Below are 15,459 nucleotides of genomic sequence, written 5' to 3' on the forward strand. Positions count from 1 at the left end.
GAAGCTGACTTCATTTTACATCACACTCAATTCCTTCATTTTCTATCTCCCTGTTTGCTTCAGCATACATATGAAGAGACAGTATGGATTGTAGTACCAACAGGAAGAACGGGTAGTGTGATGTGTCATACAGCTGGACTGTGGTGAGGAGACCAGTGAGCCGAGCCCAAGGCCAAACTAGATTTCCCACGGCAATTTACTATCTTAATCAGGGAATTCTCTGTGCTTTGTCTGAGGCCTCAGTTTCTTTATAAAATGGGTGATAGACACTTAGGAGAATTGTTGACAGATTTAAATGGCATAATGTGTACATGGGACACAAGTTTGTTAACGCCCAAAGTCTTTACACCTTCTTGGCACTTTTTACTGATATTTAGCGTCTCAGTGCTCTAAATGAATAAGCCCAAATTGTAAATAACTGAGGTACAGAACACAGCTGGATGGTCTCCCACAAAAGCATATAGGACTCTTCATGTTTCAGTATTTTAAATTCCTTTTTAAAGTGTTAAAAAATCATGAGTCACTTGTCTCCTAGAAATGCAAAGTCTTTAGAATCTAGGTTTGAATCTCGACTCTTCCATTCACTGACTGTGTGACTTTTGACTCCCATTTCTTAAATTATTGTTTGGATGCAATAATTCTGATGTGTGTGTGTGTGTGACTCAAAATGAGAGTATATTGTGCAGAATGTGTAGTTAGTATTCAGAAACCCTATATTAGGCACTGGTTGAAACCTGGGTGGTATAGTTACTGCCCTTTGACCTGGACCTGAGCACAGAAGGAGGGTTCATTCCCATTTTTACTTGGGAAACAGTTATAGACCTGTACAGCTGCACATGATACCCAAGGACTCCCCCCACTCCTTCATGCTCCAAACTCTCAAGGCAAGATGTTGCTTTGATCTTGGGCCCTCTGCAAAAAGTCTCCCTTGGCAAGCATACCTATGACAGTTGGACTCGGCAGTGGCAACTTTCTATAGACAATGCTGAAAAAAATATAAATGTCAAGTACTCTAGAGAAGACTTGATGAAGGAAGCCAGGTGTATGCTAGAATCCAGCTGAAGAAACTTGAAATTATGCCAGATAGCTTCACATTTTAAAAAATGGGGGGTGGGGGGGCGGAATGTCACCCTTGGGAGAATTCCTGAAAGATCTCTATGGCCCTGGTCTTTGTTAGTCTGTGACACCAAGTTCCCACTGCTGATTGCCTCTTGTTTATTTTCTATGAACTTGACAAAAAGGAATGCAACAAATTCTATCTCAGAGCTCCCAGCCAGATAGGGCAGAGCTGTGTGTGTTCTTGCTGACCCAGGAGACTGAGAAACCAATCGAAACTCCTCTTGTCTCTTGTCCTCCAGTAGTTGTATCAACATAATGGAGAAGTTCTGGTCCAGAGCATCCATGGAGTAGGTGCTAGTGATTTCTGACTACTGTGGGTTTGGGGGAGACCACTTGACTTAGTTTGGGGAAGCATTTAGCAGGTAGCTGAAAGGCCTGAAGAGGTGGGGTAGTTTCTGCCACTCAAAATACCCTAAATGAGGTAGGCTCCATTCCTTGGGTTCATTGGCACATGGTGGCTAAAGCTTCTTGAGGACAGTAGACTCTTTTCCCAAGAAATTTCCATGACAAAGACATTTGATTGTGTTCACTCTCCACAACCTCCTGCTCAGGGCTGGATTCAGATTTTGTTGAGTATGAAACTTATAAATTTGGGGATGCCTTCTTAAAGGCAAAGACTACGTAATTATGAATGCCAAATTAGGCTGAAAGATGAATGTTTATTTGGAATAAAAATATATCAAGGCAAATTAAAAACTTTTAAGTTGACAACACAAATATAAAAATGCTTAGAAAAGTAATTTTTTTATACTGGACATACCTACATTAAAAATTTCTTCCTGGGGTGGTTTTTTATTTTTGCCAATTCTTTTATAACTTTATTATATAATTATTTTATAACTTTATGTATATATATACACACACATATATATATATACAGAAATTATACTATATATATATGAGTGTATATATATATATATATATATACACATTTTAGTGGAGAGAGACAGTGATCTGAACTGACTGCAGTTTAAATAACCTACTTCTGAAAATTTTATAAAAATATATGACCATGTGACTGAATTATCCCCCAAGGACCCCATGTAAGCAAGGGGCCCTAATCACACAAGCTTTATTAGCTCTGTGGTAAGTTTACCTATGAAACCTGTTTCCCTGGACAGTGGTATGGGATGCCTCCCATCACTGCTCACTTGATGTTGAGACATAACTGGGATTTCAGCCCAGCTCAGGTGCCCAGTATTTCCTCAACTTAAAAATCTTGCCAGTTTTGAGTTCCATTCCTTCATATTCCCACTTCATACAGTAGATGAAAAATAACCAAAGTTTAAGGGCTTTGTCCCTATAAAAGCCATAGGTTTGGGTTGGACTTCTTCATCCACAGTGGAAAGGGCTTCCCTTAAAATCTCTAGGGCCATTGTCTACATAAATAATTTGAATCACCCCAGGTCAATATGTCCACACCATTTCGGCATCCCACTGTCTCACGGTCCCTCGAAAGAAATACTATGCCAGCTGGTGGGAGTGATTAGCTTTTCTAGCTGCCCCCAACCCCCTTTCTGGCATCAGGGCCTGGCCTTGAGGCTTCAGAACATCCTGATAGACATGAGTCCTACTGCTCCTTGGAACATCTGATGGGTCCCCTGTGAGGGGTGGAGTTGGAGCAAACCCTGAAGGGGAGAAACAGGACTGGTTCTGAGGCCCATGCAGGTCCATGTCCAGGCATGGGTTACCCCAGCTGAATGACATTTTGCTCCCTGTTGGTTTCTGGATACCAGACAGAGACTTAAGACATTTTGAGGAGGTCCCTTCAAAGCGTAGGGCCCCATGAGTTACCTTTGCCAGCATCTGCAGGCAGTGCTTTTTCTAGTGTAGCAAACTGAGAAGCTTACAGAGTTAGAACTTGTAGGAAAAGCCAAGTTTTCCCTGAAATTGTGCATTGTCACTTTAATTGGTTTTATTTAAATGATTTTTTAAAAAGAATTTGATGATTGAACTGTATTTTAAACAGTACTAAAGAGGATAGCACTTGTCCTCACATAGGTTGTTCTCAGAGCCCGTGTATAAAGAAGGCTCAACAGAACTTAGTTTGGAGAATATAAGATTTAAGGTAGATAGTGAGCTTCACCTCTCTGGAAGGTTATCATGCAGAAGAGAAGAATACCTTATTCTTTGAGACCCCAAGCTGTTAAACTGGGCCAACGGGAAGGAATCTGTGGAAGGTTCTGTCCCAGGGGAAAGTCTCTTTCTAAGGGTTGTCTGTGACAGAATGAGCTACTTTTTGGTGACCCTCAACACATACATTAGGGAATGGATTTTGACATTGTTTGGATTTGGTGTGGAAATGAAATCTGAGAAAATGGGGGTAGCATCTCATGGTTAGATAACATTCTGATAGAGTGAGGGCGTCCCTTTTCTTTGGCTTCACCTTCCTCTCCTAGGCTAAGGAGACCTTACTCCTGGACACGGTTTTCTGAGTCTTTGGTTTTTACGTGGGCATTCATCCTTATATGCTTAGCCCCTTTTTGCTCTGCTGTCACTCCCTGGCAAAGACCCCGTTCCATCTGTGATACTGGCTGACACCTCGCTTCCATAAGTTTCTGGTAGTCATGGCCTCCGCTCATGGCCTGTCTAGTCATCACCTTGCCTAGGGCTCAGATCTTCTGCGTGTAGCTTAAGCCAGGAGTCCAAGTGTATTGATGTGACAGCTAGGTTGTCATTAAGTCCTTACCAGTATCTGTAATCACCTGAACCTATATGATTCTTGTCTTATTTGGTTTGGGTGGGTCTCAGTGTTTGCTTTGACTGAACAGTGGATCCCATTGAGGGAATGGATCATGGCACAACCTCCGCACCATGCCCTCCTTGGAATATTCTCTTTCATAGAATATTAGTTTCACAACAGATTCTCATCCGTAAATACATTTTGCTCTGCCTGGCTTGACTAAACATATCCTAGCTTATTTCATTTGTCTTCACCTAGCTTTGTTTTCCTTTTCCCCCAATTCAGTACTTTCTTGTCACCAGTGCATCTACTGAGTAATGCCCTAGGTCCTCAGACCCTAAAAGAGTGGCAGTCCCTGCTTGCATCCGTCCCATTCCTGTATGTTTTAATGATAAATTACCCCTTAAAGGAGAAAAGGGGAAGATATTTTTAATGAGGGCATTGGAAATAATGTCCTGCTTTTATTACTAAAAAAAGAAAAAACAAAAAACTCAGTTTTATGAGTTGACAAATACCACATGGAAACAAGTCTATAGGAAAGAGAACTGTGATGAGCACTTAAGTTCATTCATTCTCTCTAAGGGATCTGGATCCAGTCTTGCCCAGAGAAAAGTTGGGCTGTGTCCTGAGCAGGAGTGAAAAACTTGCCATGCCAGAGACCTCACAGCTACGTTGATTCCAGCCCTCCCCCACATCATCTCTTCGGAGCAGACGGGACTTGTCAGGTGTTGTGCTCTGTCTGCCAATTATCATCTACGTTCCTTATGAGGCCTTTTGTCTCCCTGGACCCAAATCCTTAACCTTTGTCACATCACTGACTTGGAGTGTCTGCTTGATCACCTGGCAGAAGTGACACCAGCTTTAGAGTACCTCAGCCTGCTGGGCAATGTGGCCTGTCCCAACGAGCTGGTCAGCTTGGAAAAGGATGAGGAAGACTACAAGAGATACAGGTGAGTATCCAGGGGTTGGAATATGGTGGAAATGGAGAAGTAGCATCCTTGAGTGGGGGAGGGTGGTATTATGGGATGCACAGTAGGTGTTAGGTAAGTTATTAGTGGGCTTCCTGTGATAATACTAAACTTTCATCTTTTTGGTAACCTGAAGCCATCTTTTCCCTTCATCAAGGTCACAGGAGCCAAGAAACATGAAAAGCTGCTAGGTGGTCTAGGTCGGGGGTTGACAATTTTTTTTTTAAACAGCTAGGTAATAAATATTTTTAGGCTTTGAAGGCCATATGGTCTGTGTCACAACTAGTCAGCTGTGTTCATAGAGTGCAGAAGTAGCCATAAACAATTTGTAAATGAATAAACATGGCTATTTTTTTTTTAAGATTTTATTTATTTATTTGACAGAGAGTGAGATAGAGAACAAGCAGGCAGCAGGGCAGGCAGAGGGAGAAGCACGCTCTCTGTTATGGAGAGAGCCCAATGTGGGGCTTGATCCCAGGACCCTAAGATCATGACCTGAGCTGAAGGCAGTCACTTAACTAACAGAGCCACCCAGATGCCCCAGCTATGGTTCAATAAAACTTTACTTACAAAAACAGGGAGCAGGCCAGATTTGACCTATGGCTTGTATTTTGTTTACCCCTACTCTATGTTTTAAGATTTTCCTCAGGGTCACATTTTACAGAGAAAGCGGTTCTCACTAAAGTTATGGAGCTTATGTAGAATCCCAAGAGGACGTCCCTGAAGTCCCATAACTTTGTTCCACAATGCTCTGCCCTACTGTCTACCAACCACGTGCTTTGATGGGCTCTAAGGAGAAATGCTTTTCTTCCCCCTCTCTGCTACTAAACCATCTGCTTTGAAATACCTGATCCACCTCTCTTAGGGACGTTCCTTCATCTTATCTATTTTACTAAACTCATTTTATATTTTCTTTCTTTATTTTGAATTCTGTGTATCCTTATTCTTGATGTTTTGCAAATGTTTTTAGATGATCTTTTCATGTGTGTAGACTCTCTCTCATGATATAAGCTCTCATTAACATCCTACCTGAATCAATGTGGGAAGAGGAAAGGAAAGAGGAATGAAAATGTAAGACAGATAAGGCCACTGGACAATAGATTTGGAAGGATTGGGGAAAGAAGATAATGATTTCTCTTCGGACTCCTATAAAAATTAGTGGTGATGCACGAAGGAATGAAATCAGGGGAGTTCATGTTGTATAAAAGTAAAGCTGTAAGAAATATTGAAGGCTATTAAATATTCAATATTTTCAATATACGTACACATAGATACATAAAGGTACATCAGGAATCCTGTTGTATTTCCTTATTGGGAAACATTGTGTACCTTTAACCTCGTTTTCTGGATTTCTAGATTAATGTTGTAGGGGTCTGAGACTATTTTTGAACCATCTTAGAATTAAACTCTAACCCTATATTTATTTATTTATTTTTTAAAAAAGATTTTATTTATTTGACAGAGAGAGATCACAAGTAGGCAGAGAGGCAGGCAGAGAAAGGGGAGGAAGCAGGCTCCCTGCTGAGCAGAGAGCCCAATGTGGAACTTGATCCCAGGACCCTGAGAGCATGACGGGAGCTGAAGACAGAGACTAAACCCACTGAGCCACCCAGGCGCCCCAACCCTACTTTTAAAAAAATGTAGTAAGTCTTTCTCCAGTATGAAAATTTTCATGTGGATGTGATCCTGTAGATTTGAATGTCAATTCTGTTAGGGGAGCTATGATTAATATCCAGCAGGTGAAGAGTTACACATTTCTAAATCAACCCTGTAAGTTGCTTAATCACTTAGAACTTAATTTGCTTCTTTAACATTCTTATCAACTCTGAAACACTTAACAGCCTGATTTCAGGTATGAAGGGGTCTCTTAAAACATATTTTATCTTCTTCTAGCAATTTATAAGACATGTCTTGGAACTGTCAAACGAGTCCAAGAAAGGTCTTTCAGTCAATATTTTTAGTAAACCAAGCACAATTTAGGAAATTTTCATTTCTTTTCTGCATTTTTCCTTTAGATATCTGTGTTTAATTCTTTTTTTTCTTAAAATAAGTTATTTATTTATTTTACTAGAGAGAGAGCACACAGAAGCAGGGAGAGGGGCAGAGAGAGGGACAGAGAGAATCTCAAGCAGACTCCTCGCTGAGTAGGGAGCCTGATGCGAGGCTCAATCCTATGACCCTGAGATCACGACCTGAGCTGAAATCAAGAGTTGGATGCTTAACTGACTGAACCACCCAAGCGCCCCATGTGTTTAAGTCTTTAAAATAGCCCAATAAATTTTATATATGTATGTATATGCCTCTGCACATCCATGTATATGTGTCTTTGTGTATGTGTGTGTTTGCATTGACACAGATGTTCATTCATTCATTCAGGGAGCTGTAGGTAAGACAAACTGTAGGCACATTTTTGTTGTCTTTTTTCCCTAGAATGAGAGAAGTGAAGTGATGAAAATCTTCAATTGCGTCATATTCCATTTAGTCTCAGAATAGAAAATTTATGAGGTTGCAGAAGGAAAAAAGCTAATACTGGTTTTTTTTTTTTTGGTGGTTGTTATTTTAACTGTTCACAGAAGTATAAAAATAATAAGACCCATAAAAGGGTCAGATTAGAAGATGTGAGGTGGGGTCTAGCTTTAAAATGGGGAGGCTAGTCTAGATCAGTGACCCTTCACCAAGACATTTTGATTAACTTAGTGGCAAATGCAACAAAGAAGTCAATAGGTATTTGGACGCTCACCTGACTATTGGATTAAGTAGTGTTGAAAATTCCGGTTGGCTCTAGCATTCTGAAATACTCCACTTCTAAGCTGTTACAAGTCTTCCTTTACTATCTTGTGCCATTTTGTATACTCTGCTTATATATTTCTCTCCCTACTTCATATATGTCCACATCCAGAGGGCAGCTTCTAGTAGGGAAGGCTGCATCTTCTTGCTCTTTGAAGACACATCAATATCTAGAGTAACGTTGGCCATGCAACAGGGGCCACGTAAATATCCCCTTGGAACATTTGGAAATTATTTTCTTGGAAATTATTTTCTTCTGAGAAGCTGAGTGCTTACAGAGAGATGTATGGCCCCCTGGGCATCTCAGATGCCTGCTTCCTGTTTGGAATCAGATCCATTTGATGTCCACACACAGTTAACAAGCAAGGAACTATCCTTCAGACCCAATCCAAGTCCTGGTCATTGGGTCTTGGTCCTTCAGGGAGGGCTTGGTTCTAGAGGAGTGATTTGTCTCATGGGCTGGCGCTGGTGTCCACTAACCCTGCCCTCCCAATGCCACAACTGTGGGAGTTGAGGGATGGGCCTGTGTTTGTGTGTCGAGGACACACAAACAAGGTGTGTTGTTTGTTTAGGCACATATGGCAAAGTGGCCGTGAGGAGCTTTATTCTGAGGGCCACACACAGCTGAAATCACATCTAGTCAAAATAACCCTAGAAAACCCACAAGTCACTTGCAACGATGGGAAGATGCTTACACTCTGAGAGAAATAGGAACTAAGAAGACTGGAAGGAACATTAAATGTGTGCCCATCCATCCACATTCTCTGCACGGCATGTGAGGGTTGAGTGGAATGGTAGGCCTGTTCTCTAGCAATTCTAAATTTTTTATTCATCTTATTATTATTTTTTTTAATTTTTTATTTCTGGTTGATAAGCACTCTCACACTTACATTTGGATGAGATGAGTGTATATATGATGTAGCTCTGTTCTCTGGTATGTAAGCAGTTCTGCTTTGTTCATCTTGGAGTTTGTGCTTCATTTACGCCTAAGAAATCTTAGAGTTTTACAATAAGGCTTTTGAAGCCAGGGTTCTAGTGTTTGGGTTTCTACAAAGCAATGTGGCCACCTTCCTTTTTTTTTTCCTTTTGGTAAAATATTTTCCTGGCACTCCATCCACAAAGCATGAGGTCTGCCTTCCTCCTAGCTGTTACCCAGAGCCTAATAGTAGGGCCTCTATGTAAATTTATGTGACATTTTCACTAGAAAATTGCTTAAAAAATGAATGATATTTCTACAGTTTACTGTTTTTCACTTTAAGTACATTTTCTGACAATATGTCTTCTATTAATCATTTAAGCAATAGTAGGAGCCTTAAAGGAGTGTATTCAGAAGCAAGAACCCATGGCTCATTTAGTGCTGTCTGAAAAAATTTCTTATTGATTGGCATCCTCTGTGGTTATGTGATGTAATATTTATAATATGTCACCCAGCCATACATCAAAACAAGTACGTCTGTTTCATTTCTAGGGGAGGTGTTGATTTCAGAGAGGTCAGCCCACTTTTAGGTCACGGTGTGGCCAACACTGGAGCAGAGGTGGGAAGTGACAGGATTTATGAAGTTATTGGAAATGGCTTCACAGATGCTTCACTTTCTGCTGATGCCTTCCTCCCATCCCCCCAAGGCGCCCCTCTTCCTTCCTTCCTTACCCCCTGTGCACACAGTTGGATTTTCTTGGCCCATATCCCCGTAGTAAAATGGGCTCATTAAATCTGTATGTAAGCATGAGCATACTACCGAGTTGTTGAGCAGTGCCGTCGTCCTGCTGGGGCAGGAGCGAACCAGGCCTGGATTTTTCCTTTGCCATCCATCATGGTTCATGGCTGAGAAATGTCCATTGCTGTGTTATTATAGGAGCTTAAGCCTGCCCGTGCTTTGCTGTGTGTACACACTTGTGCTACTATTTGGGGATGAATGTTGAATAAGGGTGAGTGGGATAACAAGCGGCATTCAAGCTTTGGTGGGGAAGAGAGTGGTGTGGCAGGGCTGGAGGGACTTGGAAGGCCACGGTCCTACTAGGAAACCACTTGAGGCCTCCTGAGGTCTTCAACACTAGCCAAACAATGAGTCAACTGTGGGAGACCAGGGTGCCCAGAGTGGTCCGTTTCTTGTCTTCCTTCTCAATTCTTTTCTCTCTCCTTCCTGGAGGAAAGACAACAGAATGCAAGTCAACTGCGCAAAGAGCTAGCCAGACCTGGCTTGTCAAATAAGGAGTTTGGTCTCACGGCCTCTCAGCCGCACTTTTGTCACAGAATCCTTTGCCATTCACTCCCTCCTGCCACTCCAGTCGCTCCGTGGTTTGCTCCTTCCTCCTGCCTCCCCCCCCGTAGGCCCCTCTGTATTTCTTACGACTTTAAATTATTGAAAACGTGACACCCTTTCTTTGTTCCCTCACAGAGAGCAGCCCGAGGCCTGCCCAGTGTCTGCAGCACTCAGCCAAGGGGAAGGAGGGAGGGACCCTCCGCAGTCTGTTGGCCGTCCCTGGGCTGCCACCATTTCCCAGCCAAATAGGAGCTGTAAAACTTGTGGCTTACATAACCCAGCTAGCATTCTCCAGCTAATCTACAATCTGGGCTTTGAAGATCACAAGAAAGCAAAGGTCACGACCCAGAGATCAAAGTGACAGAAGCCCACAGAGTAATTGCTGGTTACCCTCTGTAGAGGGCCTTGCTCTGTCCTGTGGGTGTATTGTTTGCACGGAGACTTCAAACATGCTGCCGGTGGACTGTGAGGAAAATCAGCTGGCCTTTGCCAGTTGTCAGGCGTTCATTAATGCTGTAGGTGAACTCACCTCGGCTCATTAGAGTGAGATCATTGTCATCTCTCTGAGCATCTGGAGTGATTCCACTCACAGTGTTTGTTCATTACTCTTTGGTCTTTATTGACTTTTTCTCACAGCCCTCCTTTACCTGGAGGTGTGAGGGGGTGGTTATATAAGGAAATTGGAGTAATAAGAAAGGAGGCTATGGATGTGTTTATTGGAAATTAACTTGGAGGCACACAGAATTCAAGCAGGCAGAAGCTTAAGAGAGGCTTAGGCACCATCAAGTCCATTCTGTCCATCGAGCAGATGGGAAAGCGAAGCTCAGGAAGGCAGCAGAGACCGAACCAAGATCACACAGCAAAATAAGCCCCCAGTCTGGACCCTTTCCTCTGCCCCGTTAGTCCCCCCAAAAAACTTTTTGTTATGAAGACCTCTCCTCTGTTTGATTTTCTGCCCCTTTCGTCTCTTTAATATGCTTTGGTTTCTTCAACAAGTTGACATGTAAGCCATCACTCACTTTTTAAAGTTAGTCAGACACATTTAGTCCATTGATGAATGCTTTTGATTAGCATGAGGAAACCAGTGTTACCAAAAGGGGTTGATGTCACCTAGGCAAAAGCAGAGAAGCTTGCTGTTTTGTTGGCTTGCTCACTCTATTCTGTTAGGCTTTGTGAAAGACTGAGAACATTCCTGGGTCACCCATTGCTGTCTTCGGGGGCCTCTATAGAGCATCAGTAGCTCGCACCATGTCTCCCCACCACCCCCATGAATGGGAGCAGTAAGGTAGCAAGTGATCATGGGAAGGATGGGCATTCTATATTGCCAGAAATGGAAAGAGGTAGGAAGAAACTCTAGGTGACCTTGCATTCTGATTCCCTTAAGATCTAGAAACCTGGTATTTCTTTGAGTTGGAGTCTCCTCAGAGAAAGAAACATGGTAGCCAACCACAGGAGCAGACAACGGAGAGTGGTCTTGGGGTTTCTGTGATTGCGTGATGTTACTGGGGAGCAGCCAGCCACCCCTGGGGTAGCAGTTTGAGCAGGAGCAAAGAGCATCCTCCTCTCTCTTTGAAGTCTAGATGAAAAATGCCAGAGCTCTGGGATTCGGACAGAGAAAATTGATTTGGGAGCAAAAAGCAAACAAACAAAGAAGGCTTTCTGCTCTTCCTTTCCTCCCCCTGCCAGTTTTAGGTGTCTCCTTAGAGGAGTCCTAGAAGAAAACGCAGCATTGACTATGAAAAGAGAGAGAACCTGAAAAGGTCTGTGTGTGGGTCTCACTTTTTGAGAATGGGCTTTCAGACAGAAACAAATGGGTCTTTACACACCTTCCTGGGATCCCTGATTTCTTCTCGATAACTTCACCTTCCACATCACAGCCGAGAGTGCCCCTGACTTCCCGCCCCCAGCCCCAGGGCTTTCGCCCAGCCACCTTGGGAAGGTCAGGAAAATTGGAGTTGCCCTCTGGAGCTAGGGACATGAGACTCAGAACTTAGACCGATCTCTTTTCATTAAGGAGTGCCCTGGCTTAACAAGCAGTTTTATAAATCTGAAGCTGTCTCCGGGTGTCACAGGATTTATAGACGGGGGTTTCTGCCATAAAGTGGTTTATGATGGCTGCCTTCTGTGTTATTAGTAGCTGTCTCTTCCTTCAACCATTGCTGTTTGATAATAGCCTTAAAACACCCAGAATTACTTACCTGCAAGCCCCATTCCCGATAGCCCCTGTTGACAGTCTGAATAAGTTTACTGCCCTTTTGTTGTACTTTACCTTCAAAACAAACTGATTGAACCATCAATAGCTCGTGGAAGCTGACAGAGGCATGTCATCCGGACTAGCCCTTGTGATTGCAGGTTATCTGGGGGAGTTAACCTTCCCGCATTGTTAACTGAAATGTTTTATGTACTATGCAACTTTAGGATACGGCTGTGATAACCCCAGTAACTAAGTAATACATCACGGTAAAGAGATTTTGGTGCAACAAATAACCCTGGATTAAATTTACAAGGGTCGAATTGATATTGTAAAAGCCTTCATTCTGTGGCTTCGGGAATCCTCGGTTGTATTTTTATGGCAAACTGGTATTATACTCGGGATTGAAGCTGTAGCTTTTGACACCCTGACATGACCTAGAACAAAGGGAAATAGATCTCCAAAGACTGGGGTGGGACAGGCGGGCAGAAAGCCCACTGACTTATCACTTGGCAGTAATGTTTGGAGCTAGTTCCAAACCACCCAGGGCAGGGAGATCTGGGGGCTGCAGCCGCCTTTGGGATGCTTTGAACCACAGATGCTGGGGTAGGGCAGACTGTGAGCAGAACTGGGAGGGAGAGTCTTCACCACATCGCCAACCTCGTGATTCCAAAGCTATTATTCGTCATGATGTTATTTTCACTTGGACAGCATTTTGCAGCAGGATCGCTGGCATCATCCACCCTGAGAACTTACTGGAAACAAACTCTCCTGGACCTACTCTGGACGTAGGGGACCAGAAACCCTGGTGGTAGGGGTCCTGTGATCTGTGTTTCAACAAGTCATCCGGGGGGATGCTGGTGCCCTCTTAAGTTTGAGAATGACTGTGCTGGGATACAAGCTCCTTGAGAGCAGGGACCTTTTTTGTTTCATGTCTCACCTTCTTCTCTGCACCTGGCACAGGTTGTGACAGGTGGTTGTCGCTCGCTAATTATTGGTTGTAGGAGTGAATGTATGAAGCCGTCTCTAAGGGAGGAACTTTAGACCCAGAGCTGTCTCAGGCCAAATTATCTGGGGGCAAGCCTTCCTAGTGTCCCTCAAACCACTCTAAGCACCCACCACGTAGAAACCCCTGGCTGGCCGTCAGGCTGGGAGTCAAGTCAGCCCTAGTTTCAGGGATGACTGGCAGCCTATTTCATGGGCTGTTTCTTCGATTGTATAAGATGAGTGCTCTGAAAACAGCAGCTCTTTGTCATCTAAAATTTTTAACTAGCTTAAAAGCCAGCACCTCTCTCTCTCTCCTTTGATTTCAGGGCTGTGATCCAAAGTGGGGCAAAATGACAACGTGCTGTCTGTTGTCATCATGGTTCCTGCCAGCCCCGTGAAGACATCTTTCATTCCATCATTAAACATTGGCTGATTTTCTAATACTGATGTTTTCTTCACCTGAATATTCATCTTTTCCCACCCTACACTTAGTGGGTGTCTTTACTCCTCTGAGCGTCACTCCTGACATATTGTTTCCATCTGTACGTGTCTTTATTTGAAAGAATCTGTTGTCATCAAGACTTTCCTGCTATACGCAGAAGATGGAAGTTTTCTCTGACACTGACTGAGGCCAGTGGGAGTTCTACTGGAGGATGGAAGTTCATTTGAGGCTTTGTGGAAACTTACTGATTTTGGATCGGGTGAGAGGGCATTTGGGATGGGAAGGGAGAGGCTCAGGGAGAAGTTGGAAAGAAGATGATAGATGGAGACCAGGGAGGAAGCCAGAAGTGGATAGTCACATTTCCAGGACCTCAGATGGTGGGGTGGCCACTTCTGGGGAAGGAAAGTACGCCTCAAAAGAACTCAGAGTATTTTCACTTTAAGGAGTATTTTGACTAGAAACCTCTATGCTGTTTTCTCTGGCATTTCAATAATCAGCCAAATCTTTGGGCAAGTGTATGGAGGCCACCTGGTGATATGAGTTCATCTCATGAAGGTGGGAGCTGGCCTTGGGAACCCAAGGCTCCAGTGAGGAGGGGGGCATGTTATTTACTCCAGGTTATATTTGCACTGAGAAAAAGCTCAGTGCTTAGGATTGCTTTGGGGTTTGGTTCTTTGAAGATCACTTGAGATTTCTTGTTTCTCCTCTTTCTCCTCCAGCCACTAGTTTTCAGTCATGTAGTGAGTAATGTTAGGTCCCTTTCTCTGTGCTTCCCAGAATTTCTTTGTGCATAATCTCAATCTCAGCACTTAGCTGGATTTCTAATTTCTCCATGTGAGTCTATCTTCCCCATTATACCAAGAATCCCTTTAAGAGCAGAAGTCACGTTATAATCACCTCTGTAAACCTAGGACCTGGAACATGGTAGGTGTTCAAGCAATACTCATACAACTGAAATAAACCAGTATTTTATTGAGTCCATTGTAATGTTAGTTTTTGAGATAACGCAAGAGTGAGAAAAAAATATCCCTGCTTTTAAGAAGCTTATTATACATGAGGACATCAACTGAACACGAATAAGATGATTAAAAAACAACCAGGTGTTAGGTGGTATGGTGCTCACAGCGTATCCTGGGAGTACAGAGAAGGAAGAAAACAATGTGGTCTGGAGATGCAGAAGAAAAGTTCATGTGGGTTGGGATTTGAAAGATGTGTGAATAGTGAAGAGGCTGAATACAGGAAGGATATGACAGATTCCTATGGAGATAATCTATTGGTCTTGACGTTGGATACCTACTGCTTCTGCCTAAGTAGGACAGGGTCTAAACAATAGTGATCAAGTATGTGGGCTCAGTGGAAAGCATCTGGGTTGATAACTGTCCTGAGGAAGAAGTATAGGCAGGTGTCTATAAGTTTTATGTATTTATTTATGTTTATCCACCAATCCCACAGACATGTGGATCTTCTCATTAATTCTAAATATAGCTGCTTGAGGATAGTTCATCACATAAGTAGTCATTAGCTTATCCTTGGAGGCCATGATGGACACCAAAGACTCTTTCTGGAGGAATCTATATATGTTAGTATTTGTTGGACTATTAAATCCGTATGCTCTCTAAACTGATTCTTCTTGTTTCACCTTGTTAAAAATAATCTTCATAGTGCCAGTGTGGAAGTAACTCAGGGATGATGAGAAAATCCTCAGGACCCCTGTTCAATTCCTCAAGGAAGCATTTTTCAGTATGTGTGCTTCTTACTTCTGTCCCAAAGTCATTATGTTATTACAACCTCAAGTTTATTATCCTGGATGGCCAGTCAATGTCTCTTGTCTTAGTTTCAAATTGAAGATTTGTTTTGTTTTAAGGATTTTATTTTCAAGTAATCTCTACACCCATTGTGGGGCCTGAACTTACAATCCCCAAATCAAGAGTCACATGCTCTACTGACTGAGCCAGCCAGGCATCCCAAAGATCTGCTTTTATCTCAGAGATGAGAATTACACAGATGACTCACAGGAATGG

General features: G+C 42.9%; 1 protein-coding gene across 2 annotated transcripts in view; it reads left to right on the plus strand.

Annotated features, from left to right (window-relative positions):
• LRMDA (leucine rich melanocyte differentiation associated) overlaps nucleotides 1-15,459 on the plus strand; it is a 1,048,937-nt gene that overhangs the window by 583,637 nt on the left and 449,841 nt on the right. For both annotated transcript variants that reach the window (XM_045083585.1, XM_045083584.1), the window contains exon 4: nucleotides 4,613-4,752. In XM_045083585.1, coding sequence (XP_044939520.1) covers nucleotides 4,613-4,752 — 140 coding nt within the window. The remainder of the gene's footprint in view (nucleotides 1-4,612; nucleotides 4,753-15,459) is intronic.

Source organism: Mustela putorius, unplaced genomic scaffold (genome assembly GCF_011764305.1).
Source record: "Mustela putorius furo isolate JIRA1106 unplaced genomic scaffold, ASM1176430v1.1 tig00000698_pilon_pilon_pilon, whole genome shotgun sequence".
Lineage (NCBI taxonomy): Eukaryota > Metazoa > Chordata > Mammalia > Carnivora > Mustelidae > Mustela > Mustela putorius.